Source organism: Nycticebus coucang, chromosome 3 (genome assembly GCF_027406575.1).
Source record: "Nycticebus coucang isolate mNycCou1 chromosome 3, mNycCou1.pri, whole genome shotgun sequence".
Classification (NCBI taxonomy): Eukaryota; Metazoa; Chordata; class Mammalia; order Primates; family Lorisidae; genus Nycticebus; species Nycticebus coucang.
The window spans coordinates 130,540,362-130,568,137 of NC_069782.1; the positions used below are offsets into that span (position 1 = coordinate 130,540,362).

General features: G+C 39.9%; 1 protein-coding gene across 5 annotated transcripts in view; it reads left to right on the forward strand.

The window, feature by feature from the left end:
• Window positions 1–27,776, forward strand: part of BTRC (beta-transducin repeat containing E3 ubiquitin protein ligase) — a 204,126-nt gene that overhangs the window by 55,240 nt on the left and 121,110 nt on the right. For 3 of the 5 annotated variants that reach the window (XM_053584718.1, XM_053584720.1, XM_053584719.1), the window contains exon 2: window positions 12,669–12,776. The exons of the other annotated variants lie outside the window; for them this stretch is intronic. In XM_053584718.1, coding sequence (XP_053440693.1) covers window positions 12,669–12,776 — 108 coding nt within the window. The remainder of the gene's footprint in view (window positions 1–12,668; window positions 12,777–27,776) is intronic. 5 annotated transcript variants of the gene reach the window in all.

The window sequence follows — 27,776 nt, forward strand, 5'->3', positions numbered from 1 at the left end:
TGCTGTATTTATTGAGAATTTTTTTTTGTAATTTAATTTAATTTTACTTTTTTTTTTTTGAGACAGAGTCTCACTTCATCGCCCTCAGTAGAGTGCTGTGGCATCACAGCTCACAACAGCCTCCAACTCCTGGGCTTAGGCGATTCTCTTGTCTCAGCATCCCAAGTAGCTGGGACTACAGGCACCTGCCACAATGCCCAGCTATTTTTTTGCAGTTTGGTCTGGGCCGAGTTCGAACCTGTCACCCTCGGTATAGGGGGCTGGCGCCCTACCCACTGAGCCACAAGCGCCACCTGAGAAATTTCTTGCTACATATTGTAAGCTTTGAGCTCATAACAGCATCTTCATTTCTAGCTCAGCAACAAAGTATTTATTTTAGCTTTTTTTTTTTCTGTATTTTTAACTCTTTCTGATTACTCAGCTCTTATCACCAACATTTATTTGGTCTGTCACCTTTATTGGGTTAGTTCTCTTGTATAACCCATTGCCTTTGTTCAAGCATCTCTCTCTTCATTTTCCATCCCATACTTTACGTAGATTCTTTCCTCGTTATCCTTTTGGGAACTGACAGATTACACTGGGCTACCCCTTCCACCTTTCTTACCCACTGAGTCTGAAGCTCTGCTGGACCAACTGCCGTTCCTTCCCTTAATGTATACTTTCTTCTGCCCACATAGGGAACCCTCACTGTGACCTGTCTTCCCCACTCACCCTTTGTGGATGTGCACACCACCATCATCATCCTGTGTTCCACTTCCTATGGGGGAGCCTTCCTCAATCCACTGTGTGACCCCATGCTGGCCATGTGGGCAGATATTTTCCTATCACTCTACCTAGGCCCTGAAACTTTACTCAAGCCTCTTATCCCCTTAAGGCTACCCTCCTCATATTAATCGGTCTCCCAAAGCCTGAACTGGGCTACTGTAGCCACCTTTGCCACTCAGCTTGATACCTACTTAGCCTGTACTCACCTAGTGGCTGTTGAAGTGAATCATTCAGTTAGGAAAGGAGAAGTGGGAGAGTTATTAATTAAATTTTACTTGTAAAAAACTCACTAGAAGGCCAGGCATGGTGGCTCACGCCTGTCGTAATCCTAGCACTGTGGGAGGTCGAGGTGGGTGGTTTGCTTGAAGTCACGAGTTTGAGACCCCGTCTCTACTAAATACAGAAAAGCTAAGGCAGGAAGATTGCTTGAGCCCAAGAGTTGGGAGGTTGGTGTGAGCTATGACACCACGGCATTCTACCTAGGGCAACAGCTTGAGACTCTGTCTCAAAAAAAAAAAAAAAAATATTTTTACAGCAATTGTTTTTAACCTGATGTATTACAACTCCAACAGAAGTTGGTTACTCTCACACCTGTGTGATTATTACAGATTTATCCAAGCTTTCCTATTTTTACTTATATACTGGAAGTACACTGCCACATCAAAATCATGATTTCTGAACTTACCTATCCCCACATCCAAATTAGTTTTACCAGTGGCTGTCATTGCCATTACTATTCTTCCAGTCATTTAAGTTTGACATTTTGAAGTTGTTTCTGATTCATCCCCCTTCTTTCTCTATAGTCAGCAATGGAGTCCTGTTTATCCTTCTTTCTTTCTATTTTTTTTTTGAGACAGAATCTCACTATGTCACCCTGAGTAGTGCTGTGGCATCACAGCTCACAACAACCTCAAACTCTTGGGCTCAAGCAATTCTCTTGCCTCAGCCTCCCGAGTAGCTGGGACTACAGGCCCCAGCCACAGTGCCCCACTATTTTTTGTTGTTGTTTTTGTTGCAGTTGTCATTGTTTTAGCTGGCCTGGGCCGGGTTCAAACCACCAGCTTTGGCATACGTGGCTGGTGCCTCATCCATTGAGCTACCTGCTTTTAATGTACATTTGTCTTCTCTGTGGCCATTATTTGATGAATACCACACCCTCTTGAGTGGGCACCTTTCTTTAGTTTCTATAGTCATTCCAATTCCCCTAAACTATATTTGGCTTCCTGTTTCTTTTTTTGTTTGAGACAGAGTCTCACGTTGTTGCTCTGGCAGAGTACTGTGGTATCATAGCTCACAGCAGCCTCAAACTCTTGGGCTCAAGCAATCCTCTTGCCTGGGTCTCTCAAGTAGCTGGGATTATAGATGCCAGCCACAATGCTTGGCCATTTTTAGAGACGGGGCCTCAATGTTGCTCAGCCTGGTCTTGAACTCCTAAACTTAAGCAATCCTCTTGCCTTGGCCTTCCAGTAGGATTACCGACAGAGCCACTGGGCATGACGTGCTCCTTGTTTCTTAATAAATGATGTGTAACTCCACGTGTAAGTGCCATTTTTATGTAATTCTGTCCTAGGTAATCAGAATATCTAATTTTGAATCCCAGTTTAGCTACTTACTATGTGTCCATCAACTTTTAATTATTTAACTCTCTTTGTGTCTTATTTACCTTACTAGGTTATATAGATGAATAAGACAATGAATTGTTAAAGAGCTGTATCTGACACATAACCTTCCAGTCTAGTTGAGTCAGACTCAATAATGTAACCAGTAATATAGGTACATAATGCTTTTTAAAAATTGTTTCTGGTTAATCAATGCTCTTTTACTTTTCTTGGATATGTAGTTTTCACTGATCTCTCACCATTAAACACACATTGAACATCTATTATGATCAAACTCTGGAGATAAAAATAAGACAAGCTGGGCATGGTGGCTCACACCTATAATCCTAGGACTCTAGGAGGCAGAGGCAGGTGGATTGCATGAGCTCAGGAGTTCAAGACCAGTTCAAGACCTGAGCAAGGGCAAGATCCTGTCTAACTAGCTGGGGATAGTGGTGCATGCCTGTAGTCCCAGCTATTCAGGAGGCTGAGTCCAAGAGTTCAAGGTTTCTATGAAGAGCTAAGATGCCGTGGCACTCTAGCATGGGGCAACAAAGCGAGACTGTCTCAAAAAAATAGAAATAAAAAAAAAATAGTGAGACAGTTGTATCTCTGAGGAATGCATCTGCTGGAGGAGACAAAGTGTTAAAGTAAAATTAAAGCCTGTGACTGAACTTTTCTGAATATTAGAAAATTAAACCCCAGCGTGGTAGCTCACACCTGTAATCCTAGCACTCCGGGAGGCCAAGGTGGGTGAATTGCCTGACCTCACGGGTTCAAGACCAGCCTGAGCAAGAGCGAGACCCCGTCTCTAAAAATAGCCGGACATTGTGGGGGGCACCTGTAGTCCCAGCTACTTGGGAAGCTGAGGCAAGAGAATCATTTGAGCCCAAGAGTTTGAGGTTACTGTGAGCTATGATGCCAGGGCACTCTACTGAAGGTGACAAAGTAAGACTCAAAAAAAAGAGAAGAAAATTAACCTTAAGGCAGCTATTGCCTAACTTAATTTGATAATGTTATTATATTTGTCTTGGTAGGTACTTTTTTTTTTTTGAGCACCTGGGCATAGGCACTTTTTATGAGAGTAATAACTCTCCCTAAATTAGAGTGTAAACTACTTGAGAGCAGGTCTCCAAAGTGGTGAGTCTATGGACTTTGGAGACGGACACGCTGGGATATAATTTCTAGTATTGCCATTTAGTTACTGTAACTTCCCTGAATGTGGGTTTACTTTCCTGTTAAAGTAAAAATACTAACAACTCTTTGACAAGGTCATAATGCTTAAATGAAATAAGGTGATTAAGGGATCTACTACAAAGCCTGGCTAACAATTTATGCCCTGATAAACTTTAGTCGTCCTCTCCATGTACTCTACTGGTAGCCACTCTGGTAATTTAAAATAAATATTTGGTAGATGACTTTATTGATTAATGTTCCCAGAATATTTTAAAATGCAAGTGGCATTCATGGAAACCTGTTTTTGGTAATACCAACTTATATGTATTTTTTGCTCTGCGCAGCTTGTAGAACCCTTATTTTAGTTTTACTTCCACCTTGTGCAGCCTGGCTAGGAAGATAGGATTATCCTATGAGACAGGGTATGAGTTTTACCTGTGAATTGAACTAAGCTGAGAGTTTTTAGCAGCCATTGAATTTGTGTAGGTAGAGCCTGAATGTATTACATGACCTATGTGATACTGTAGTTCTCTCTGAATTTTTTAGTTGCTAGAATAGTGAAAAGGGAATTCTTCTATTCCATGGCTTAAGGATACATAAACTCTCAGTGCAGCAATCTTTTTATTGTTGATCATTATAGCTTCTATTACTCCTAGAAGTTGACCAACAGGGACCTGAGATTAGGAGATTTTGTCATTCAGCTTTCATATAGTAAATGCTGAGGCCAGCCCTTTGCCTGCAGGGCCCTCTATCAGTGAAGAGGATCCCTGACAGGCAGGCAAGTGTAGGGGGAGGAGTGGAGATTTTTACTCTTCTCTGTGTAAATGAATTTGTGCCATTGAACCTGATGGGAACTAGATACTATATTCTTGAAGCACTAGAAGCCCTTTATTGTAATATTTCAGTCTTTTTTTTTTTCCTGTGTTCTTCAGGTAGTAGAAAACATCTTCAGGCCCTTTTAAAATTTCTTAATGTTCTGTATGCTTTTAAAAAGCTGGTAAAGGGCGGCACCTGTGGCTCAGTGGGTAGGGCGCCAGCCTCATATACTGAGAGTGGCCAAACTGCAACAAAAAAATAGCTGGGCATTGTGGCGGGCGCCTGTGGTCCCAGCTCCTCGGGAGGCTGTGGCAAGAGAATCGCCTAAGCCCAGGAATTGGAGGTTGCTGTGAGCTGTGTGACGACATGGCACTCTACCGAGGGTGACAGAGTGAGATTTTGTGTCTATAAAAATAAATAAATAAATAATAAAATCATGCAATTGGTTAATAATAATCATAATATATTATTATAGTCTTCAGCTTTCTTTGATTTACAAAAGAGGGTCAATTGGGATAAGATTAGGTGGGAATGGAGCTGAAGAAACTCTTAAGTGCTATTCATGGGATGGATTTGTGTACTATAGAAACACATCAGTTAACTAAATTTTGTTGTGGTTTTGAGATTGCATTTAAGGAGTAAGTGATTCACAAGTTCTTTAACAATGTAAACAAGTTAAAAAAAAAAAAAAGGCGGCGCCTGTAGCTCAGTGGGGGGCGCGAGTTCCATATACTGTGGGTGGCGGATTCAAACCCCGGCCAAACTGCAACAAAAAAATAGCCAGGCATTCTGGCAAGTGCCTGTAGTCCCAGCTGCTCGGGAGGCTGAGGCAAGAGAATTGCCTACGCCCAGGAGTTGGAGGTTTTTGTGAGTTGTGATGCCACGGCACTCTACCAAGGGCAATAAAGTGAGACTCTGTCCCTAAAAAACAAACAAACAAACAACCAAAAACGTTAATGTAAGTTAAATACTTAAACATCAGAATGTAGTTGCTGCATAATAGCTTAGTTTAGAACCATTTTGGGGTTTTTTTGGTGTTGTTTTATTTTCAGATGGAGTCTCAAGGCTATCACTCTGGGTAGAGTGCTGTAGCATCATAGCTCACAGCAACCTCAAACTCATGGGCTTGAGCAATCCTCTTACCTCAGCCTCCCAAGTAGCTGGGACTACAGTTACTGCCACACTGCCCAGGTATTTTTAGAGACTGGGGTCTCACTCTTGCTCAGGCTGGTCTTGAACTCCTGAGCTCAACCACCAGGCAAGCCACCTCCCTTGGCCTCTCTGCTGGGATTACTGTCATGATCCACTACAACGGACCCGTTTTTTGTTTCGTTTCTTTTTTTTTTTTTTTTTTTTGAGACAGAGTCTCACTTTGTCATCCTCCGCAGAGTACCATAGTGTCATAGCTCACAGCAACCTCTAACTCTTGGGCTCAAGCGATTCTCTTACCTCAGCTTCCCTAGTAGAAGGGATTAAAGGTGCCTGCCACATTGCCTGGCTATTTTTTTTTTTTAAGAGACAGACTCTTTGTTGCCCTCAGTAGAGTGATGTAGCATCACAGCTCACAGCAACCTCCAGCTCTTGGGCTTAGGTGATACTCTTGCCTCAGTCTCCCGAATAGCTGGGACTACAGGTGCCCACCACAACACCCGGCTATTTTTTTTGTTGTTCTTGTTGCAGTTTGGCCGGGGCCAGGTTCGAACCTGCCACCCTCGGTATATGGGGCTGGCGCCCTACTTACGGAGCCACAGGCACCACCCTAACACCCAGCTATTTTTTTTTTTAATTTTTATTTATTTATTTTTTTGAGACAGAGCCTCAAGCTGTCCCCCTAAGTAGAGTGCTGTGGCCACAGCTCACAGCAACCCCCAACTCCTGGGCTCAAGCGATTCTTCTGCCTCCACCTCCCAAGTAGCTGGGACTACAGGTGCCTGCCACAACACCCAGCTATTTTTTGGTTGCAGCCGTCATTGTTGTTTGGCAGGCCTGGGCTGGATTCGAACCCGCCAGCTTAGGTGTATGTGGCTGGCTCCTTAGCTGCTTGAGCCACAGGTGCCGAGCCAACACCCAGCTATTTTTAGAGACAAGGTCTCACTTTCTCAGGCTGTTCTCGAACCTGGAGCTCAGGCAATCCACCAGTCTCTGCTTCCCTATGCTAGGATTACAGGCATGAGCCACCATGCCTGGCCCACTGTTTTTTGTTTTGTTTTGTTTTGTTTTGTTTTGCTTTTGAGACAGTGTCACTATGTCACCCTCTATGGGATGCTGTAGCATCCCAGCTCACAGCAACCTCAAACTCTTCGACTTAAGTAATTCTCAGCCTCCCAAGTAGTTGGGATTATAGGCACCTGCCACAATGCCCAGCTATTTTTGTTTTGTGGTTGTAGTTGTTGTTTAGCAGGCCCCGGCCAGGTTCGAACCCACCAGCCCTGGTGTATGTGGCTGGCATCCTAATGACTGAGCTACAGGAGCTGAACCTGTTTTGTTTTGTTTTTGGTTTTCTTTATTAAGAAAAGGTTTTCTAAATGTAGAAAGAAAATATCAGGAATTTGAATATAATTTGCAAGGAGAAACAGCAATAGCAGCCTAAATTTTATCATGTGCTTTTCAGGTATTTTAAAGGGTATTACTTATTAAATGTTTAAGGATTTAAAAAGTCTTACATTTTTATCAGAAAGTGACTAGAAGGGTGCTGAAATACATGCGGCGCATAAGGATGGTGAACAAAATGGTAGTCCTTTCCACTGTTGCTTATTGCCCAAATTTCCTTTGCTTTTCCACTTCGTTTAGAAAACATTCCGGAATGTGAAGATAAAAGGGAAATAGGTAGAGTAAAAGTTATAGCTTATTCCATTTATTTTGTAATTATATTTTTTCCTCAGTGTTTTTAAGTGGTATATACCAGTATGGCTAGGATTAATTATAATATAAGCCAATTTGAAAATTGGTGTTTTTTTTATTTTTAATTTTCGTAGAGACAGAGTCTCACTTTATCACCCTCAGTAGAGTGCCGTGGCGTCACACAGTTCACAGCAACCTCCAACTCCTGGGCTTAGGCGATTCTCTTGCCTCAGCCTCCCAAGTAGCTGGGACTATAAGCATCCACCACAATGCCCGGCTATTTTTTATTGCAGTTTGGTTGGGGCCATGTTTGAACCCACCAACCTCGGTATATGGGGCTGGCGCCCTACTCACTAAGCCACAGGCACCGCCCTGAAAATTAGTTTTTAAATCGAGCCATAATCTATAAAAAAAATTTTTTTTTTTTTTTTTTTTTTTGAGACAGAACCTCAAGCTGTCCCCCTGGGTAGAGTGCTGTGGCGTCACAGCTCACAGCAACCTCCAACTCCTGGGCTCAAGAGATTCTCCTGCCTCTGCCAGGTAGCTGGGACTGCAGGCGCCCAACACAATGTCCAGCTATTCTTTGGTTGCAGCTGTCAATTGTTATTTGGTGGGCCCGGGCTGGATTCGAGCGCCAGCTCAGCTGTATGTATTTGACGCCTTATCCGCTTGAGCCACAGGTGCTGAGCCCATAATATATAAAAGTTTATAGTAACTTGCGGATCTGACTATGTTCAGGTATGGTTTTCATACCCCCACCAATTGGCTGGTAATAATCAGGAATGCATTCTCTGTGTGGTGTTTTCCAGTTAATGCTATTTTGGAAATCACACCAGTATATGCAGTAGCTTTCTTGGGTACATGTGGTTCATTATCGATTATAATGTTATTTTAGAATTTTAGTTTAAGGGAGTAAAGTAAACCCTTTTAAATTCTTAGTTAGGAGTTTTGAAGGAAGATAGGGATGAATGAATAAGGAGCAGCATTAGGATAAGGAAACTCATAATAATATAGCAACTACATATCACAAAAGTAACACAGAATCTTATGTAAAATGGAAAAGATAAATCATTCACAAGACGAATACCTTAAAAACTTACAAAGGGGGCCGTGCCTGTGGCTCAGTGGGAGAGCACCAGCCCCATATACCAAGGGTGGTGGGGGTGGCTGGTTTGGGAGGCTGAGGCAAGAGAATTGCCTAAGTGCAGGAATTGGATGTTGCTGTGAGCTGTAACGCTATGGCACTCTACTGAGGGTGACAAAGTGAGACTCTGTCTCTAAAATAAATAAATGTACAAAGGAACATTCAAAATACAAATAAATATGTATATTTTAATTAAGACAATAAAGGAGTCCCAAGTGTTTGGGTGAAGGGAATATGATTAACTTCTAAATTCAACTGTGCTGTATGTCATACAGATGACTTCAGTATTGCTAAACGTATATGAGCCACCTGGCTCTTTCCAAAGGGAAGAGGGAGATGTGACAAACTATGTTATCTTTCAGTGCCACCTCCATTTTCTTCCACTATTTCCTTTTTCCTCTTCGGTATTTCCATTTTCCTTTTAAAAAATTTCCTGCCATTTATCTTTCATGTTTTTCTCAAATTCAATCCTTACTTCAGAATGACTGTAGAGTTTCTTCTACCTCTCATATATACACAAAACTTTAATCAGCTGCTTAATAATTTACACCATCCTTAACAGATTTCTTTTATGTTAAGGACTTTTAAATAGAAGTTTTAAGGTCGAGATTATTTCATTACTGAAAATACAATTGTAATGAAATACAATCAGTATAAGTTACATGAAGATAGGGGTTTTTGTGTGTGTGTGTGTGTTTTTTTTTTTTTTATTGTTGGGGATTCATTGAGGGTACAATAAGCCAGGTTACGCTGATTGCAATTGTTAGGTAAAGTCCCTCTTACAATCATGTCTTGCCCCCATAAAGTGTGACACACACCAAGGCCCCACCCCCCCCGTCCCTCTTTCTGCTGTGTGTGGGTTTTTTTGTTGTTCATTCTGTTCTAGTTCTAGTGCCTACTACAAGGAAGGCATTCAATAAATACTTACTGAATAAATGATTAAAATGTTAGCCTTATAAGGCCCACACTGGTGGCACAGGACTGTAATCCTAGCACTTTGGGAGTATTGCTTTAGGCCAGGAATTCCAGTCCAGCCTCAGCAACAACGAAAGAAAGCAAAAAAAGAAGAAATAAGAAAATTTAGCTGGGCAGGTGGCACATCCCTGTAGTCCCAGCTACTTAGGAGACTGGGTAAGGTAGGAGGATCACATGAGCCCAGGAATTTTTGTTTGCAGTGAATTTTGATGATATAGCATACTGTAGTCCATGCAGCAGTGCAAACTTTGCCTCATAAGAAAAAACAAAAACATTAGTCTTAAGAAGATGATAATGTCATGTACTTACAAATTATTTTAGCAAAGCATTCTTAATACTTCCAGCGTAGAATAGCAATATGAGTTGAACAGTGATTCTCAAGGGGAAGGAAGCTTTTTTAGCCATTTTCCTCATTTCCTCTTCTCTCTTTTGCCTTCTTTTTCAAATACGAGAATCTCAGCTATGAAGAACCACTGGAAGAGACTGAAATTAGTATACATAGTTTTAAGGAATTATAGAAGTAAATGGTAGATGTGGATTGGCAGAGAGAGAGAGAAGGCAATTACAAATTTAAAGGACTTAGGAGCAAAATGTGAATTTGGACAAAATATCAATGCTATTAATATGTTAATTAATATTAAATATTTATTAGCTAGAGTGCCGAGGCTAATTGGAAGGACAGAAGGTGAGTTGACATAGGCAGTGGGGAAATTGATTGGTAGAGCACTCAGATTTCATACTGTAGATATAGGAGGCCATTATGAATTATTGATGAAAGTGACATGATAAAAAAGTGAAGACAGTTATTTATTCTATTTAGCTCCTGTTTGTAAGATGGATTATAGCTTGAGGTGAAGAAACATTGGAAACAGAACAAAGTTGTGAGATTGTTGTAGTAGTTTAGAGTGGTTAAACTGTTTCACTCAGTATGTAATCCAGCAATGTCCTTATCTAGCAAATACACTTTTTTTTTTTTTTTTTTGTAGAGACAGAGTCTCACTGTACCGCCCTCGGGTAGAGTGCTATGACATCACAGCTCACAGCAACCTCTAACTCTTGGGCTTACGTGATTCTCTTGCCTCAGCCTCCGGAGCAGCTGGGACTACAGGCGCCCGCCACAACGCCCGGCTATTTTGTTGTTGCAGTTTGGCCGGGGCTGGGTTTGAACCCGCCACCCTCGGCATATGGGGCCAGCGCCTTACTCACTGAGCCACAGGCGCCGCCTGCAAATACACTTCTTTTAAAGCTTTATCTACATTCTGACCTGGGGATAGAAGGAGGCAGGAGGAACTGTTCCGTACTAAAAAGCAGTAGGCTACGGGAGGCTGAGGCAAGAGAATCGCGTAAGCCCAAGAGTTAGAGGTTGCTGTGAGCCACGTGACGCCATGGCACTCTACCTGTGGGCTGTACAGTGAGACTCTGTCTCTACAAAAAAAAAAAAAAAAAGCAGTAGGCTAGGATTATAACCCCTAGTTCTTTACTCTGTAAATTCGTGATTGTGGATAAATATTAATTTCTCCTGGGCTTCAATCACTGAACTATAAAATAAAGATAATGATCTAAATACAAGGATCGAGGTCAGATCAATTTTGCGGCCCACTATCCTTTTATCAACTATAAATGGTGTCAACAATGAATACCACATATTTTTTCTGAGTATTAATTCCTATAAGTACAATGTTTTAAGAAGAAAAAAAGCCTATGGTTCAATATCTGTAATTTATAGTTTAATGTTACCTATGCTGACCATTATATTTAAAAATATGTATTGCTGTTTTTATATGTGCTATGATTATATCATTAGTTTTTTAGTTATTAGACTGTAATAGTACTCTTAAGTTGATAATACAAAACTTGAGTCTTGTGTACTTTTAGAGAAATGTGAAGTATGTAAAAATTGTTCTGAAATGTATATTGTCTTATAAAGCTATAGGTGCAATAATGCCAATATTATTTAGAGTTGCTAGAAATTGTACTTTCTACCCCTTTTTTGCTACTGAATATACTGTATGTATATACATTTGCACGTACTTTTTTATTTTTCTTAGAAAGTTTTAATACCAGCAGCTTTTTGTTTGGTTTTATTTGTTTGTTTTTTGAGACAGAGTCTCAAGCTGTTGCCCTGGGTAGAGTGCAGTGTGTCACAGCTCACAGCAACCTCAAACTCTTGGGCTTAAGGTAATTCTCTTGCCTCAGCCTCCCAAGTAGCTGAGACTACAGGTGCCAGCCACAATGCCCAGTTATTTTTTTTTTGTTGTTGTTGTTATTGTTGCAGTTGTCATTGTTTTAGATGGCCCAGGCCAGGTTCCAACCACCAACCTTGGTGTATGTGGCTTGTGCCCTACCGACTGAGCTACAGGCACCGTCATCCAACACCTTTTTGGTTTTCTCTCTTTGTTTTTCTATGTCTCTGTCTTTGTTGTTATTTTCCCTTCTGTTTGTTTTTTTCCCCCACCCCCACTTTAATACATCTGGGAAGATAAAAAGGCAGCTGCTATGGTAACTGCATTTTGGTTAATGAATAGCAGTCTAACACAATACGTAAAACATAATGCAAACTATTCAGAGTTGGTTGCGGTCAAAGCCATAGGGATACCATACTTTTTCTCTTCCTTCTTGAGAAAAAAAAAAATCTTCACTTTCCTGTAGTATTTTGTTTTCTAGTTTACTATTTCTAATATATATATAATGTTATAATGAACTCTATTCCTCTTTCTACTAAGTCTGTATCATATTCACCTGTGGTGAATTGTGGGAGATGAATTGAGGTACATAGAGGGAAAGAATTGATTAATCGGATTAAGAAGTAGATTTCTGGGTGGCGCCTATGGCTCAAGGAGTAGGGTGGCAGCCCCATATACTGGAAGTGGCAGGTTCAAACCTGGCCCTGGCCAAAAACTGCAGAAAAAAAGAGAGAGAGAGATTAATCGTATTAAGAAGTAGATTTCTGGGGTGGCATCTGTGGCTCAAGGAGTAGGGCGCTGGCCCCTTATACCAGAGGTGGTAGATTCAAACTCAGCCCCGGCCAAAAACTGCAAAAAAATCAAACAAACAAACAAAAAAACGTAGATTTCCTTTAGAATTGTATATAGAAGAAAAGGGACAAGAATTTGGCCTAAATATTTGCTTTTTGCGCTATAACTTCTTTGTTGCCCCCTGCTTTTTGGCCACTAGTGCCCCTTTTGCATTTCTTTCTGGATTAGAACTAGTAAGTAGTATGTTTCTTGAAGATGTTTCTGTCATAAAGGCCATCTGCAACCAGAATATTGCATTCAACCAAGCCTTGAAAATTCCTGTAATCTGTGCCATCCTGTCTCATACTGTCCCATCTCATAGTTGTCCTCTCTCTGCAGTGCTCTATGCCCAGGTCTCTGTGGCTGGGCTGCTCCAGCCTGGCGGACAGCATGCCTTCGCTGCGATGCCTGTATAACCCAGGGACTGGCGCACTCACAGCTTTCCAGGTACTTTCTCTGTCTCTGTGGGTTATTTGCGGGCATTAGTTTGTGTGTCTAATTCATTAGTATGTTCCTACTCCTTTCCCAAGCTTTTTTTAAATTCACCCTTCTTCACATTGTCTGTATTTCACATTGCTTAATATCTTTAATGATTAATTGTTAATGTAGATCCAGAACAATCAGTTCTTAAGACATTTTTATCATGATTGGTTTGCCAAAATTGACATAGCATAATTTGCCTGTTGATTTTCATATCTAATAGAAGTATGATAGCAATTTTAAAGTAATCTCAATAAATAAAAATTCTATATGTAATGTTTTTCTGGACCTACATAAAACTGATTAATGTAATTATAATCAATTGTCTGAGCATCTCTTTTTTTTTTTTTAAACAATTACTAAAAATATTAGTGCTCTATTCAGAGTATCTCCTGGTTATTATACTACATGTATTTTTATATAAACTATTTTATTGATATCTTGATTAATGATTCCAGTTTCAAGGTGAAAAGGCCTTTGAGACCTTTGTGTACAATATTCAGCCTGAGACAATCTGGCTGTTCTTGCATAGCTTGATGGATTCTAGTTCTCCTCAGCCTTTCTTAGAAGAAAATGGAAAATTATAAAGGAAAATGTAAGAAAGAGCTTGGGGCTCATGGCTTACACATTAGGGTAATCTAATCTGTACTGTGTGATAGTTTTCTTGTCAGAGTATTATCTGTCCACCTCAGGTATTTGGAATTTGTATTTAGCATTTCATACCAATACACAACAGGTTAGAGTTCTTTCATTCATTTTTAACCTGTGTAGTTCATATTCTACATATAGAAGAATTTTGAAAATAAGCTGTAAGTAGCAGAATGCTTATGACTAAGCATTAGTTAAAAAAGGGGAACTTAAGTTGTCCACATTCCTGACCTGTGCTAATAGTTGCTAGTCTTTAATGATACTATTTTAGTAATGATAATGCAGGAGATTTTCATTTTTCTTTTGCAAAATTTAATATTAAACTTTATTTGCTTGTACTGTGAGATACAATATATTGAAGCACATAGCCTCTAGTCAAGTCTTTAAATGTTGTCTTTGTCACTCATGGTATGATCTTGAGTAAGTTGTTTTCCTTATGTGTAATAGGTACAGTAAAGGTGTGAGGTAATGGTTGCTGCTTTTATCATCATCAGTCTGAACACTATTGCTATTATTAGAGAATATTGATATCCAGAGAGTATCTATTTATTTCAAGGTGAAATTTCTCATATGTTAAATATATGTCATACTGATAAAACATCTTGCCCTTGAGGAACCATAGTGTAGCTCCGTGTTTCTCAACCTTTCTAATGCTGTGACCCTTTAATGTAGTTCCTCATGTTGTGGTGACTCCCCACCATAAAATTATTTTCGTTGCTACTTCATAACTGTAATTTTGCTACTGTTATGAATCGTAATGTAAATATCTGATATGCAGGATGTATTTAGGCGACCCCTGTGAAAGGGTTGAGAACTGCTGGTCTAGCCTATTGAGGCTTTTTTTTTTTGGTGTGTGGGGGGTCAGATTCTCTAGTTCTTACTCTGTTGCCTGGGTTAGAGTGCATGGCTTCAGCCCAGCTTGCAGAAACCTCAAACTCCCGGGCTCAAGCTATCCTCCTGCCGTAGCCTCCCATGTAGTTAGGACTATAGGTGTGTGCCACGATGTTTAGCTGATTTTTCTGTTTTTAGTAGAGAGGGGGTCTCACTCTTGCTCAGGCTGGTCTCCAACTCCTGACCTCAAGTGATCTTCCCATCTCTGCCTTCCAGAGTGCTAGGATTACAGGTGGGAGCTACCACACTCGGCCTCACCTATTGGCTTTTTAACTTTTTGTTTTTTGGTTGCAATGAATTTAGCCAGTCTGCAAAGTCTGAGGAATAATAATTTCCATACTTAAGGAACCAGTTGCAAATTTAGGGAACTCCATGACCACTCACAGGTTTAATAATTTGTTGGAAAGGATTCAGAACTCACTAAAAGCAATTATTACAGGGAATGGGTAAAGGTTAAAAATACCCAAAAAAGAGACATATGAGCAAAATCTGGGAGGAGTCCAACTGTAGAACTTCCCATCATCCTCCCTCCATGGAATTAGGGATGGAATTATAGCCCTTTCAGCCACAGTGTATGACAAAGCATTACCAACCGTGAAACTCACCCCAGCCTTTGGTGTATAGAGTTTTCATTGGAGCTCAATCACATACTGCCCACATGGCTGACTTGACAAGTCTACAGCCCTTTCTGTAGGTCACACTAATGCCTTTGGTTTCTGTTTATTCCTGCTCTTGGACTTGATAAGGTGTGCTTAACACCTCTAACACGAATCCCATTTGTTCAGTACTAAAACTATCAGATAAGGTGGTCCAGGGACCTACAGACAACCTACTAGCCAAGGGCAAAGACCAGAGCTCTCTTTGAAGGTTGATTCTTTGCCACACAGGAGTCATGGACCTCTTTGAGAACCTGATGAGAATTATTGCTCTTGGATATACAAAATTTTATTTAATAGCTACATACAGTAGAACCTCCATAGTTGACTACCTCCCCGCATGACTATCTTCTTAAGTTAGCCTAATTTTCATAGACCAGATATGTATATGATTATTATATTTGTCTTCTATTGTGAAATGAGTAATGCTGTTAAATCATGGGTGAGTGCAGTGGCTCACACCTGTAATCCTAGTATTCTGGGAGGCAGAAGGGAGAGGATCGTTGGAGGCCAGCAGTTCAATAACCCTATCTTTACATAAAATAAAAAAAATTAGCTGGGCGTGGTGGTGCACACCTATAGTCCCAGCTACTCAGGAGGCTGAGGCAAGAAGATGACTCACGCCCTGGAGTTTGAAGTTGCAGTGAGCCACAATGAAGGCATTGCACTGTAGCCCCAAGGAACAAAGCAAGAAAGATCCTGTCTCCAAAAAAATAAATAAATAACATAATCTCCCAAACTGATAAATTCCATGAAGGAAGTGTATAAGGGGCCATATAGGCAATCATTTAAGATTTAAAGGATATATAGGATATATTTAAGATCTGAAGGATATCTAGGAATTAACTAGACAAAAGGAATGAATGGAGTAATAGAGGAGAGGGGCTCTTCCTTGAGGCCCAAAGAAGAGCCAGTGCAAAACCCCAAGGACAAGAGAGGCTTGGTGTATGTAAGGTACCTACTGAAAGCAAGACTTATTTCAGAGAATAAAGAGAGAATGGAAAATGGAGCAAAAAGATTGAGAAAGCTGACCACACAGAAATTGTGGGCCATTGAAAGTAGGTAATCTTTTATTTTTTTTATTTTTTTGAGACAGAGCCTCAAGCTGTTGCTCTGGGTAGAGTGTCATGGCATCATAGCTCACAGCAACCTCCAACTCCAGGACTTAAGTGATTCTCTTGCCTCAGTCTCCCAAGTCGCTGGAACTGTAGGTGCCTGCCATAATGCCTGGCTATTTTTTGGTTATAGTCATTGTTTGGCAGGCCCGGGCTGGATTTGAACCCACCAGCTGTAGTGTATGTGGCTGGCTCCTTAGCTGCTTGAGCTATAGACGCTGAGCCTTAATGTTAAGACTAAGGAATTACTGAAGGGATTTAAACTGGAATTTGACCTGATCAGATTTTCATTACTCTGGATATGAGAAAATGCATTACTCTGGCCATAGATAGATAATTTCAGTAATTGAGGAGAGAGATGATGGCAGCTTGGTTTTGGCCTCAGGACCCCTTTACACTCTTACAAATTATTAAGTCCTCTAAAGTGCTTTTGTTTTTGTGGATTTTATCTATTCATATATAGTTTAGTTGAATTTAGATCTGGGCAAAAATTTAAACGTTTATTAATTCACTTTAATCTGTGGCATATAATATAAATAACATTTGTATGGAAAATAGCTGTATTTTTCCCCTTCCAATTAAAATTGGCATTGTATTACATGTTTATAAATCTCCTGCATTCAGTCTGCTATGGTATGTCATTTTGGTTGAAAAATGTGAGGAATATCTGGCCTGGCATAGATACATAGTTTGAACAGGAAAAGGTATTTTGATACCTTCTACAGGTATTTGTAATTTCTTAAAGATTATTTGTAGTATGGGATCTGAAGCCTTATTAGTGAACCTCCTGCATTGTTATAATAGTTGTAAGGCTATTTTAAGTTGCACATGAACTGTATGGACACCCTGTACCATATACAGGTAGAACCCAGGTTACGAACAAGATAGGTTCTATAGGTTTGTTCTTACGTTGAATTTGTTTATAAGTTGGAAGAGGTGTATTTAGCTATGACCTGTATTAGCCTTAGTTTATAAGTGTGAGTCAAGCACCAGTTGAATGTTTGTAACTCAGGGACTTACTGTAATATCCTTTATTTATAAGTGCAAGTTGTATGTGAGTTGTATGCCAGTACAAAAAATTAAGTTGAAATAGATCATAGACCTAAATATGAGCTAAAATCATAAAACTAATAGAAAATGTTGGAGAAAAGAATTAACTGTGACTTGGGGTTAGGCAAAGATTAATGCTTATAAGAAATAACTGATAAATGGCTCGGCGCCTGTAACTCAAGTGGCTCAGACTCCAGCCACATACACCCGAGCTGGTGGATTTGAATCCAGCCTGGGCCTGCCAAACAACAGTGACAGCTGCAACCAAAAAATAGCCAGGTGTTATGGCAGGTACCTGTAGTCCCCAACTACTTAGGAAGAGGCAAGAGAATCACTTAAGCCCAAGAGTTTGAGGTTGCTGTGAGCTGTGATGCCATGGCACTCTACCCAGGGTGACAGCTTGAGACTCTGTCTCAAAAAAAAATAAAAAAGAAATAACTGATAATTTAGACTTCACTATTTTGAAAATTTCTGATAGAAAACATTTGTAAAATACATATGTGATAAAATACTTGTATTCAGAATACTTAAGGAACTCTTACACTTAAAGATCCACTACCTGATAAAGTAAGGGGCAGCCAGGTGCAGTGGCATACACTTGTAGTCTCACCTACTTAGGAGGCTGAGACAGGAGGATCACCTGAGCTCAGGAGTTTGAGGCTGCAGTGCACTATGGTGGAACATAGTGATGGTGAATTCACTCAGAATCTTTCCTATTGATCTTCATTTGAGACTGTCTTCCAACTTGGAAAGTTCCATTCCAAAGGAAAGGAATAATAGTAAAAAATTTGAATAACTACAACACCAAAGAATATACACAAATAGTAAATAAGCACATGAAAAGATGCACAGTGTTCTTATCATCAGGGAAATGCAAATTAGATATTATTAAATTGCCACTCACCTGCCTCTTCCCAACCCTGGATTTGGGCATGGGAATTCATTTGACCCTAGGTAATCCCAGCTTAATCTGAGAAATGTTATATTAGAAAAATTCCTTGAAAGTAGAATCAATCAATCACTTATCCATGGATTTCCACAATGCCCCCTTGGGGGCTTTTTAGTAGTTTGATGCTCAGTAAATACTGATGGATTGAACTATATTAGACAAGTTGTAAAATAATCATAAACAATTAAAAATTATACACATTAAGGCTCAGCACCTGTAGCTCAAGCGGCTAAGGTGCCAGCCACATACACCAGAGCTGGCAGGTTCTAATCCAGCCCATGCCTGCCAAACAACAATGACAGCTACAACCAAAAAATGGCCAGGCATTGTGGCATGTGCCTGAAGTCCCAGCTACTTGGGCAGTTGAGACAAGAGAATCACTTGAGCCCAGGATTTGGAGATTGTTGTGGGCTATGATACCACGGCACTCTACCTAGGGCGACAGCTTGAGGCTCTGTCTCAAAAAAAAAAAAAAAAAAAAAAAATTGTATGCATTAAACTTGGACACCAAATTTTCTTTCTTTCTTTCTTTTTTTTTTTTTTGAGACAGAGTTTCATTATGGTGCCCTCAGTAGGGTGTTGTGGCGTCACAGCTCACAGCAACCTCAAACTCTTGGGCTTAAGCGATTCTCTTGCCTCAGCCTCCCAAGTAGCTGGGACTACAGGCGCCCACCACAATGCCCAGCTATTTTGTTGTTGTTGTTGTCATTGTTGTTTAACAGGCCCTAGCCGGGTTCAAACCCACCAGCCCCAGTGCATGTGTCCGGTGCCCTACCCACTAAGCTATGGGCGCCAAGCCAAACAAACAAATTTTCATTTGTCCTAAAGTGATTTTGAATCTTTAGGCCAGTGGTTTTCAACCTGTGGGTCACGACCCACAGGAACTGTATTAAAGGGCCCAGGCATTAGGAAAGTTGAGAACCACTGCTTTAGGCCAAATGAAGATCAATAGGAAAGATTCTGAGTGAATTCACCATCACTATCATGTTTTCTTTATCTGGGCCTAATGAAAACAAATAGTGATTTAAAAAAGTTATCTCCTCCCCTCATAAGTTACTACCTCTGGAGAATTTTTGGAGAAAGATTGGTTTAGAGATTTTGCTGTAAGATTTTGCAGGAATAAATCAGATGGGGCCTGAATTTTGTTGTAGGAATGAAATTGCATGGCATAGGCAGAAACAAGATGCTTAAGAAAACATCTTAGAAAAGAAGCCCTAACTGTCAATGTATGGTGTAATTAAGAGATGGACCTTGGTGTCTGATTGCTTGGGATTTGAGGCTGGTTCTGTTATTTTCTAGCTAAGACCTTTATGTAAGCACTTGACTTGTCTATGTACTTCAAGTTCCTTATCGTAAAATGGGGATGATAGGTAATAGTATCCCTCTTATAGGGTTGATGTTAAAATGAAATGAGGTGATTTCTGTCTATTAAGTCCTTATAACAACTGTCTAGCAGACTGAGTTTTATATTATTAGCAAAAAAATGCATGGAGAGGTCTGGTGCAGTGGCTCACCCCTGTAATTTAGAAGTCTGGGAGGCAGAGCCGAGAGATCACTTCAGCAAAGAAGTTAGAGACTGGCCTAAACAAAAGTAGCAACCCCATCTCCACAAGTAGAAAAAATTAGCTGATTGTGGTAGTGTGCATCTGTAGTCCCAGATACTTGGGAGGCTGAGACAGGAGAATTGCTTGAGCCTAGGAATTTGAGGTTGCAGTGAGCTATAATAATGCCACTGAACTTTAGTTGCAACTCTGTGTCTAAACAAAACAAGATGCGTGAGAACTAGATTTGGAGGCTTCTATTAAATACTATTTTCCACTTTGCTATAAAACAATATGCTAGTAAATTTTTTTATACACTATAGCCCAGTACGGTATTATAAGAGAGTCCACTCTTGGGTTAGGTATTGAGAAAATTTGTGTTCCCAACATAGTTTTAACTATGAATATTTCGTTCTTGTGGCTTATCTTCAACAAGATTGTTATGTCTTATGTTCCAAAAGTGGAAGTAATGAGCTAATGTGCTGGTTTTATCCTATTTATTCAATAATTTGTTTGTGGCTCAGCACACACACTGTGCTTGATCTTGCTGGTTGACTAATTGGCAAAAATAGGACTAGAATGTAGTACTTCTTATTTCCACTACCCGAGGTACATACAATATAACAATCTTATAACATTTACATCTTTCTGGTCTGGGTTTTATTTTTTTACTTAGATTTTTATTTATATAAAATTTAACTATGGTGGAATGGACAGATCTTATGTGTACTCTTAGTTGAGTTTTGACAAATGGATATATTTGTGTAACCCAGCCCAATCTCAAAGTATAGAATATTTCCATAATCTGAGAAAGTTCTCATATACTCCTTTCCAGTCAGTACACATCTCCCATGGAATTACTGTTCTAGTTAAGCCTGTTTGTGAACTTCATATAAATGCAGTCATTGGATACATCCTTTGGTATCAGTTTTCTTTTGGTCAACATGTTTTTAGGATTTATCTACATTGTAGGTATCTCTAGTTTTTTTTTATTGATGAACATCCCATTATTTTACTTCACAAATTTTTATTTGTTTATTGATAGGTATTTGAATTATTTCCAGTTTTTTGCACATTATGAAGAAAGCTATTAAAAACGGTTTTGTTGGGCGGCGCCTGTGGCTCAGTAGGTGAGGTGCCGGCCCCATATACCGAGGGTGGCGGGTTCAAACTCAGCCCCGGCCAAACTGCAACCAAAAAATAGCTGGGCGTTGTGGCGGACGCCTGTAGTCCCAGCTACTCGGGAGGCTGAGGCAAGAGAATCACTTAAGCCCAGGAGTTGGAGGTTGCTGTGAGCTGTGTGAGGCCACGGTACTCTACAGAGGGCCATAAAGTGAGACTCTGTCTCTACAAAAAAAAAAAAAAACGGTTTTGTTAGGGCGGCGCCTGTGGCTCAGTTGGTAAGGCGCCGGCCCCATATACCGAGGGTGGCGGGTTCAAACCCGGCCCTGGCTGAATTGCAACCAAAAAAATAGCCCGGCGTTGTGGCGGGCGCCTGTAGTCCCAGCTACTCGGGAGACTGAGGCAGGAGAATCACTTTAGCCCAGGAGTTGGACGTTGCTGTGAGCTGTGTGATGCCATGGCACTCTACCCAGGGCCATAAATGAGACTCTGTCTCTACAAAAAAAAAAAAAAAAAAGGTTTTGTTTACATCTTTTTTTGACATATGTTTTTATTTCTCTTGGGTAAATACCTAAGAGTAGAGTTGCTGGGTCATATAATAAGTATATTTTTAACCTTAAAAGAAGACAGTCAAGGGCGGTGCCTGTGGCTCAGTGGGTTGCGCACCAGCCCCATATACCGAGGGTGGTGGGTTTGAACGTGGCCCTAGCCAGCTAAAAGAGCAAGGAGAATTGCAACAAAAAATAGCGGGCATTGTGGCAGGCGTCTGTGGTCCCAGCTACTCAGGAGGCTGAGGCAAGAGAATCGCCGAAGCTCAGGAGTCGGAGATTGCTGTGAGCTGTGACAGCATAGCACTCTTATCGAGGGGGTGACAAAGTAAGACTCTGTCTCAAAAAAAAAAAGAAGAAGACAGTCAAGTAATACTTCAAAATGGTTGTCCCTGTAAGAATACTCATTTTTACTAATATTGACAAATATGTTTAAGGCAGTGGTTCTCAACCTTTCTAATGCCGAGTTTAATATAGTTCCCGTGGGTCTCAGCCCACAGTTTGAGAACTGCTGGTTTAAGGAAATATCTCAGTAATAGCCTTGCAGCCTCCCTCTCCCCCCAAGCATCTTAAGAAATCAAAAAAATTCTTGTAACAATAGAGAAAGAAGAACTATAGGGCCATTGCTGAATTTATTGGATTATCTTCACCATTCACATTGAAATTGCAGCATTGGGATGGTTGCATCATTGGCGTTTGAAACTAAACTTTTTTTTTTTTTTTTTTTGACAGAGTCTTACTCTGTAGCCCTGGGTATAATGCAGTGGTGTCATTTTAGCTCACTGCAATCTCAAACTTCTGGGTTCAAGTGATCCTCCTGCCTCCATCTCTTGAGGAGCTTGGACTACAGGTGCTGGCCACAATACCCAGCTAATTTTTCTATTTTTAGTAGAGATGGCGGGGGCTGGGAGTGGGGTCTTTCTCTTGACCAAGCTGATCTCGAACTCCTGAGCTCAAGCAGTCCACCCACTTCGGCCTCCCAAAGTACTAGGATTACAGTTCTGAGTCACTGTGCCCTCTCAGATTTACTTTTTTTTTTTTTCGAGACAGAGTCTCATTCATAGAGGCCCTGGGTAAAATGATGTTAGTGTCATAGCTCACAGCAACCTTAAACTCTTGGGCTCAAAAATTCCTCTTGGCTCAACCTCCCCAATAGCTGAGACTATAGGCACCCACCGTGATGCCTTGCTAGTTTTTCTATTTTTAATATAGTCAGGGTCTCATTCTTGCCCAGGCTGGTCTTGAACTCCTGAGCTCAAGTAATCCACCCACCTCAGCCTCCCAAATTGCTAGGATTTATAGGTGTGAGCCATCGCACCTAGCTCCTGGCGGACGTACTCTTTAGCTGATAGACACATGCTCACATGTGATTCTTAGCCATTTCAAATTTTGCGGTTCCCTGAAGGCGTGATATTCTCTTATGCTTTTGCTTCTTTGCATATCCTTTTTTCCTTACATGGAGAACCTTACAGCAAACATCAATCCTCCCTTACCACTTCCCTGCCTTGATCTGTGTGGGTATTTCCTAATCTTAAAGATACAGCTCAAATTTAATTAGGATAAAAGCCCTCTGGGCGGCGCCTGTGGCTCAGTGAGTACGGCGGCGCCGGCCCCATATGCCGAGGGTGGCAGGTTCAAACCCAGCCCCGCCCAAACTGCAACAAAAAAATAGCCGGGCGTTGTGGCGGGCACCTGTAGTCCCAGCTGCTTGGGAGGCTGAGGCAAGAGAATCGCGTAAGCCCAAGAGTTAGAGGTTGCTGTGAGCCGTGTGATGCCATGGCACTCTACCCGAGGGCAGTACTGAGACTCTGTCTCTACAAAAAAAAAAAAAAAAAAAAGGATAAAAGCCCTCTTTGATAGTTACCTTCTTCTTTTTTTTTTTTTTTGGCTGGGGCCGGGTTTGAACCCACCACCTCGAATATATGGGGCTGGCGCCCTACTCCTTTGAGCCACAGGCACCGCCCAATAGTTACCTTCTTCTTAAACTAGTCAAGAGCATCTGTACCCAGAGCATGTAATAGTTACCTCCATGATAGCATTGATAAGCTATTGTAATTGTGCATTTGCCTCTCGTCCTTATTAGATAGACTATGAGATTCTTGAGAACAGGACTATGTTTGTTCATTTCATAATTCCAGTGTCAAGTGTAATAGTTGATACTTCTGAATTAATGAATGAATAGGCTTAGATAATTTGTAGAAAACTGTCAAATAGCATGTGTGTTGTGTAAGAAAGCATTGAATTGCTGGTAGTACCTGCGCATACATACACAAATTTTATGTATTTAAAAAGAAAGCATGATAATTAATCATTCCAAAACTACACATGTACCTGGAAAAAAGAAAAACATGCTGAGTCTGATTTGGGGGCACTCCTCAAAATTTATACATTTGGCTTTTACACAACTCGAACTATGGTGATCCCCTCTGAATTGAATTCTGTATGCTTAATTTTGACTCTTACTGATGAACAAATGCACATTTTAAGCTATAGTGGCCTGCCAGCGAGGTAACAGTTCAGTTTCAATGATGTCAACATCTTTATCTTCCTAGTGATATGTGCTTATTCAATTATTTTACCATTTTATGCTTTTTACCTTAAAAATAAACACTGGGAAGAAACTGAAATTCAGCTAGTCATAAGCAACAGTCTAGAGAAAAGATGAAAATCATTAGCCACACTGAAAATGACCCCTGTGCAAAATATTGGAAATATATTATCTAAGATCATATCCTAAAAAGAAAGTGTAATTATGGATTTAAAAACATTTAAGCTCAGCACCTGTGGCTCAAGTAGCTAAGGCTCCAGCTACATATACCTGAGCTGGCAGGTTCGAATCTAGCCTGGGCCCGCCAAAACAACAATGGTGACTGCAACCAAAAAATAGTCCGGCATTGCGGCAGGCGCCTGTAGTTCCAGCTACTTGGGAGATGGAGACAGGAGAATCTCTTGAGCCTGGGAGTTGGAGGTTGCTGTGAGCTGTGATGCCACGGCACTCTACCCAGGGTGACAGCTTGAGGCTGTGTCTCAAAAAAAAAAAAAAAAAAACAGGAAAAACTTAAGTTAATGTTAAAATCTGTGTTTTTCTTTTACCCTTTATAAATTTGACATAAATCTCAGTAAGAAAAGTAGGGATGACCTGGATTTGCTCCATTTTACCTTTTCCTGGAGATAGTCTACTTAGAGAAATGATATGTTGGACTGGTTTATCTTTCTAGATGCCTGCTTGGTTATTTAAATAATATTTAATGTTTTATAATAACAGATTCCTTTATTGCTGAGTATTTTGATATGTCTGTGATACACTTAATGTTCCTTTACAGATTAATGTGTGGAATAAACCAAACCATCTTATTGTGAGACAATCAGATTTCCTTAAAAAACTATTTTTTAAAATTTTTATATGAACTCTTAATATTCAACTTTTCACCCCATTAAGGGGTTTATTGCTTATTTTGTGTTGAATAATGTTGGATTTTCCCTAATTGCACTAACTTCAACAGTATCCTTATTGGCAGAAGGGACTGTACAGGCACCACAGGGAGCCTGATGTTACCCCAGTTAAGCACAAATCAGAAGGATGGAATGATGAAAACTTTAAGAGGTAATGGGAACTTCTGTGGATATACTATCCTTATGAGACAAGTTCTTGCTGTGGGCAGTTAAGACTCATCTGTATCTTCTGGAGAGGTACACATTACTTTCTTTATATTCCGAAATTACCTTCTTGTTATTGTGATCTTTGTGCTCCATAGAGGCCTTAGTGCCACAGGAGTTCTTTTTGTGCTATTCAGGAATCATTATTGGATGTTTTGTGACTGCCACAGCCATTTGTACCTTCTTTCACTATTGTTCTGCTTTATATACTAGTGTTTTACTGTTTTGCTGTCTGTTCTTGTATGCATTTCCACTTGGTATTTTATGTCCTTTGCCACAATGTTGAAATTCAGTAGATAGACAGCATTCAGGAAACCGTTCCCGTCATCATTTTTCATGAAGGAAGAAACTCTAAGTTATTCACGAATGCCTTATTTTTTAAAAAAGTCCAGTCTCAAAAAAAAAAAGAGTCCAATATCTTGACTCATTTAGCTGTATAGGCATCTAAGAACTATAATAGTTTACTATTGGGAGCTGATACACGGAGTTGTTTGTTTGTTTTGTTTTGTTTTCTCTGAGAGTGGTGTTGAGAAGCTCTGAGCTTTTCTATGTCCTCTTGACCAGTCCTCTGGAAACCCAAGTCTATTGTATTTTGAAATAGTTATTTGAGCCTAGGATGTAGTACATGATGATGAAACAGGATTTTGCAGTGTACCTTCTCCTGCTGGGTTATCCGTCATCTGCCTTTTAAAGTTCTCAGGTGTACCATTCAAATCCTTCAGACCTTTGTTCAAAGCCACAAACTTAGTATCTTTGGCTTGATAGGAATTAAACTGAATTTATGTACCCTGTAAAATTGACATGAAGAAAAGGAATATTCATTTTCATACATGATCCTTTAGCAAAAAGTTCAAGTTTTAGCTTTATTTGGCCTAATTACTTGTGTGTGTTGGCTAAGATGCTCATTAATAGAATGGACAGAGTAGTGGGATAAGCAATCTCATTTTCTCTTTACATGTTTCAAAAACATACATGTATATGTTGCATTATTTCAGACTAGTAAGTATAAAGCTTTTGTATATGAACATGTGAAGTTTTATACTTTAAAAAGTACATGGTTGGTTACTAAAATATAGATGACATTGTTTGTTGTAATTCCTACCCTTTAAATGAGCCATTGTTTAGAGGTGTACCTGTTTATTTACTGATAATATACCACAAGGGAAATTTCTAGGATAATATTTCCCCTAGATTTTTTAATTAGCTGGTCATTCATTTTTTTAAGCATTTCGACTGCCGAAAAGTGCAATCCTTTTTGGGGAATTTGTAAAATGAGGATAAAATGGGAATATGGTTCCATCAGCTTGAATATAACACAGTATTTCACCAGATTCTCTTTTGTATTCCCTATTCTGGTTCTATTCTAGCAGTCCTGGAATTGTGCCTATGGACCATTTATAGTGAGATTATAAAACTGAATCATGATTTTGGTGAAAAGAAGCCAGAGCATGTGGCTCCAGCACCCCAGCTGGCAGTAAGCTCTCTCTAGGTTTATGAATGTAGTTAGATGGCCCCCAACTGTTTACAAGACAGCAGAGGTGAGATCTTTGATTGACAAGTCAGAAATGCATTAGATCATTCTCTCTGCCAGTCTCTGGTTCATGCTGTTAAAAATGTCAGCCTCTAAGTTTGAATGGCAGCCTGAGGGCCTTAGAAGCTTTTTGTTTTCTGAGATGGAAACACAAATTGGATGTGTGCCTGAGTGCTTCATCCTGAGCTGTAATTTCATCTTTTAGCTAAGAACCACAAGGTACACGAGCAAAGCACCCTGTAAACAATAATACTGTGGAAAAAAAATAAACAAGGTCGTGTTTCTGGTACGTTGATCCGATGGTGTCCTGACCTCTATCACGTTGAACATCTCCACTCTGATTGCTGTTCCCTTTGGCATTACAATGAGAGAAAGAGAGACTGACATAAGAGGAAAAGATTTAAAGTTGCAGCGTCGTTGCACATTCCTTGTATTGGCTATGAAATATTGAACTGTCAGAATGTGACACTTGGTTTTTTAAGCAACCTTTCTTGTTTGAGGTGTTTGGGAGTTTATTCCTTTCTCCCCCATTTGTCCGCTTTCATTGATAGAGTTGGAAGTAGTTGCCTTAAATACATGAAAAGGGATAATAATAGAAGTGGTGCTGATGAAGGCAAACTTAACACTGGAACATAAATGCAGGCTGTGAGGTATGGGCAGAGGAGATTAAAGATGGATTAGTATATTTATATTGGGGTTTTGTGGAACACCTTGTTATAAGGAGAGCTCTTAGGTCCCAATTTTATTTTTATAGAAGCAGAAAGTTGGGAAGGCTATAGTGGTTAAAGATAAGAGATGCAGTGACATAGTTTGTTAAACTGATAGTCTACTATATGGCAGTAATGCCAGTCAAATAAAAATTTAAAAATTAATAATTTCTTTATTACTCTAATTATCCAGTGTCTTTGACAAGTGGTCAAATTATGAAAGATGTTAAAATTTTGGCAAGAAAAATAAATTTATTAAAAATGCAAAATTTGTATTTATACTAAGAAGGTTCATCAATAGGTAATGCGGAAGAACCATTATGCTTATATTAGTACAATTTAATAGCGCACCAATGGAAAATCTTTGTAAAAGGCAACATGTATTTTTTGGAAAATATTTTGTAGTAATATAATGAGTTTTCTATTACTATTTTAAGATATAATGCATCTTAAAATAACAAGTAAATATTAAAATTTTCCTTCTTCTAAGGAAGTACTATTGATAGATGTGCACTTTTATTTTCATCCATTTTAGGGGCATAGAACTTACAA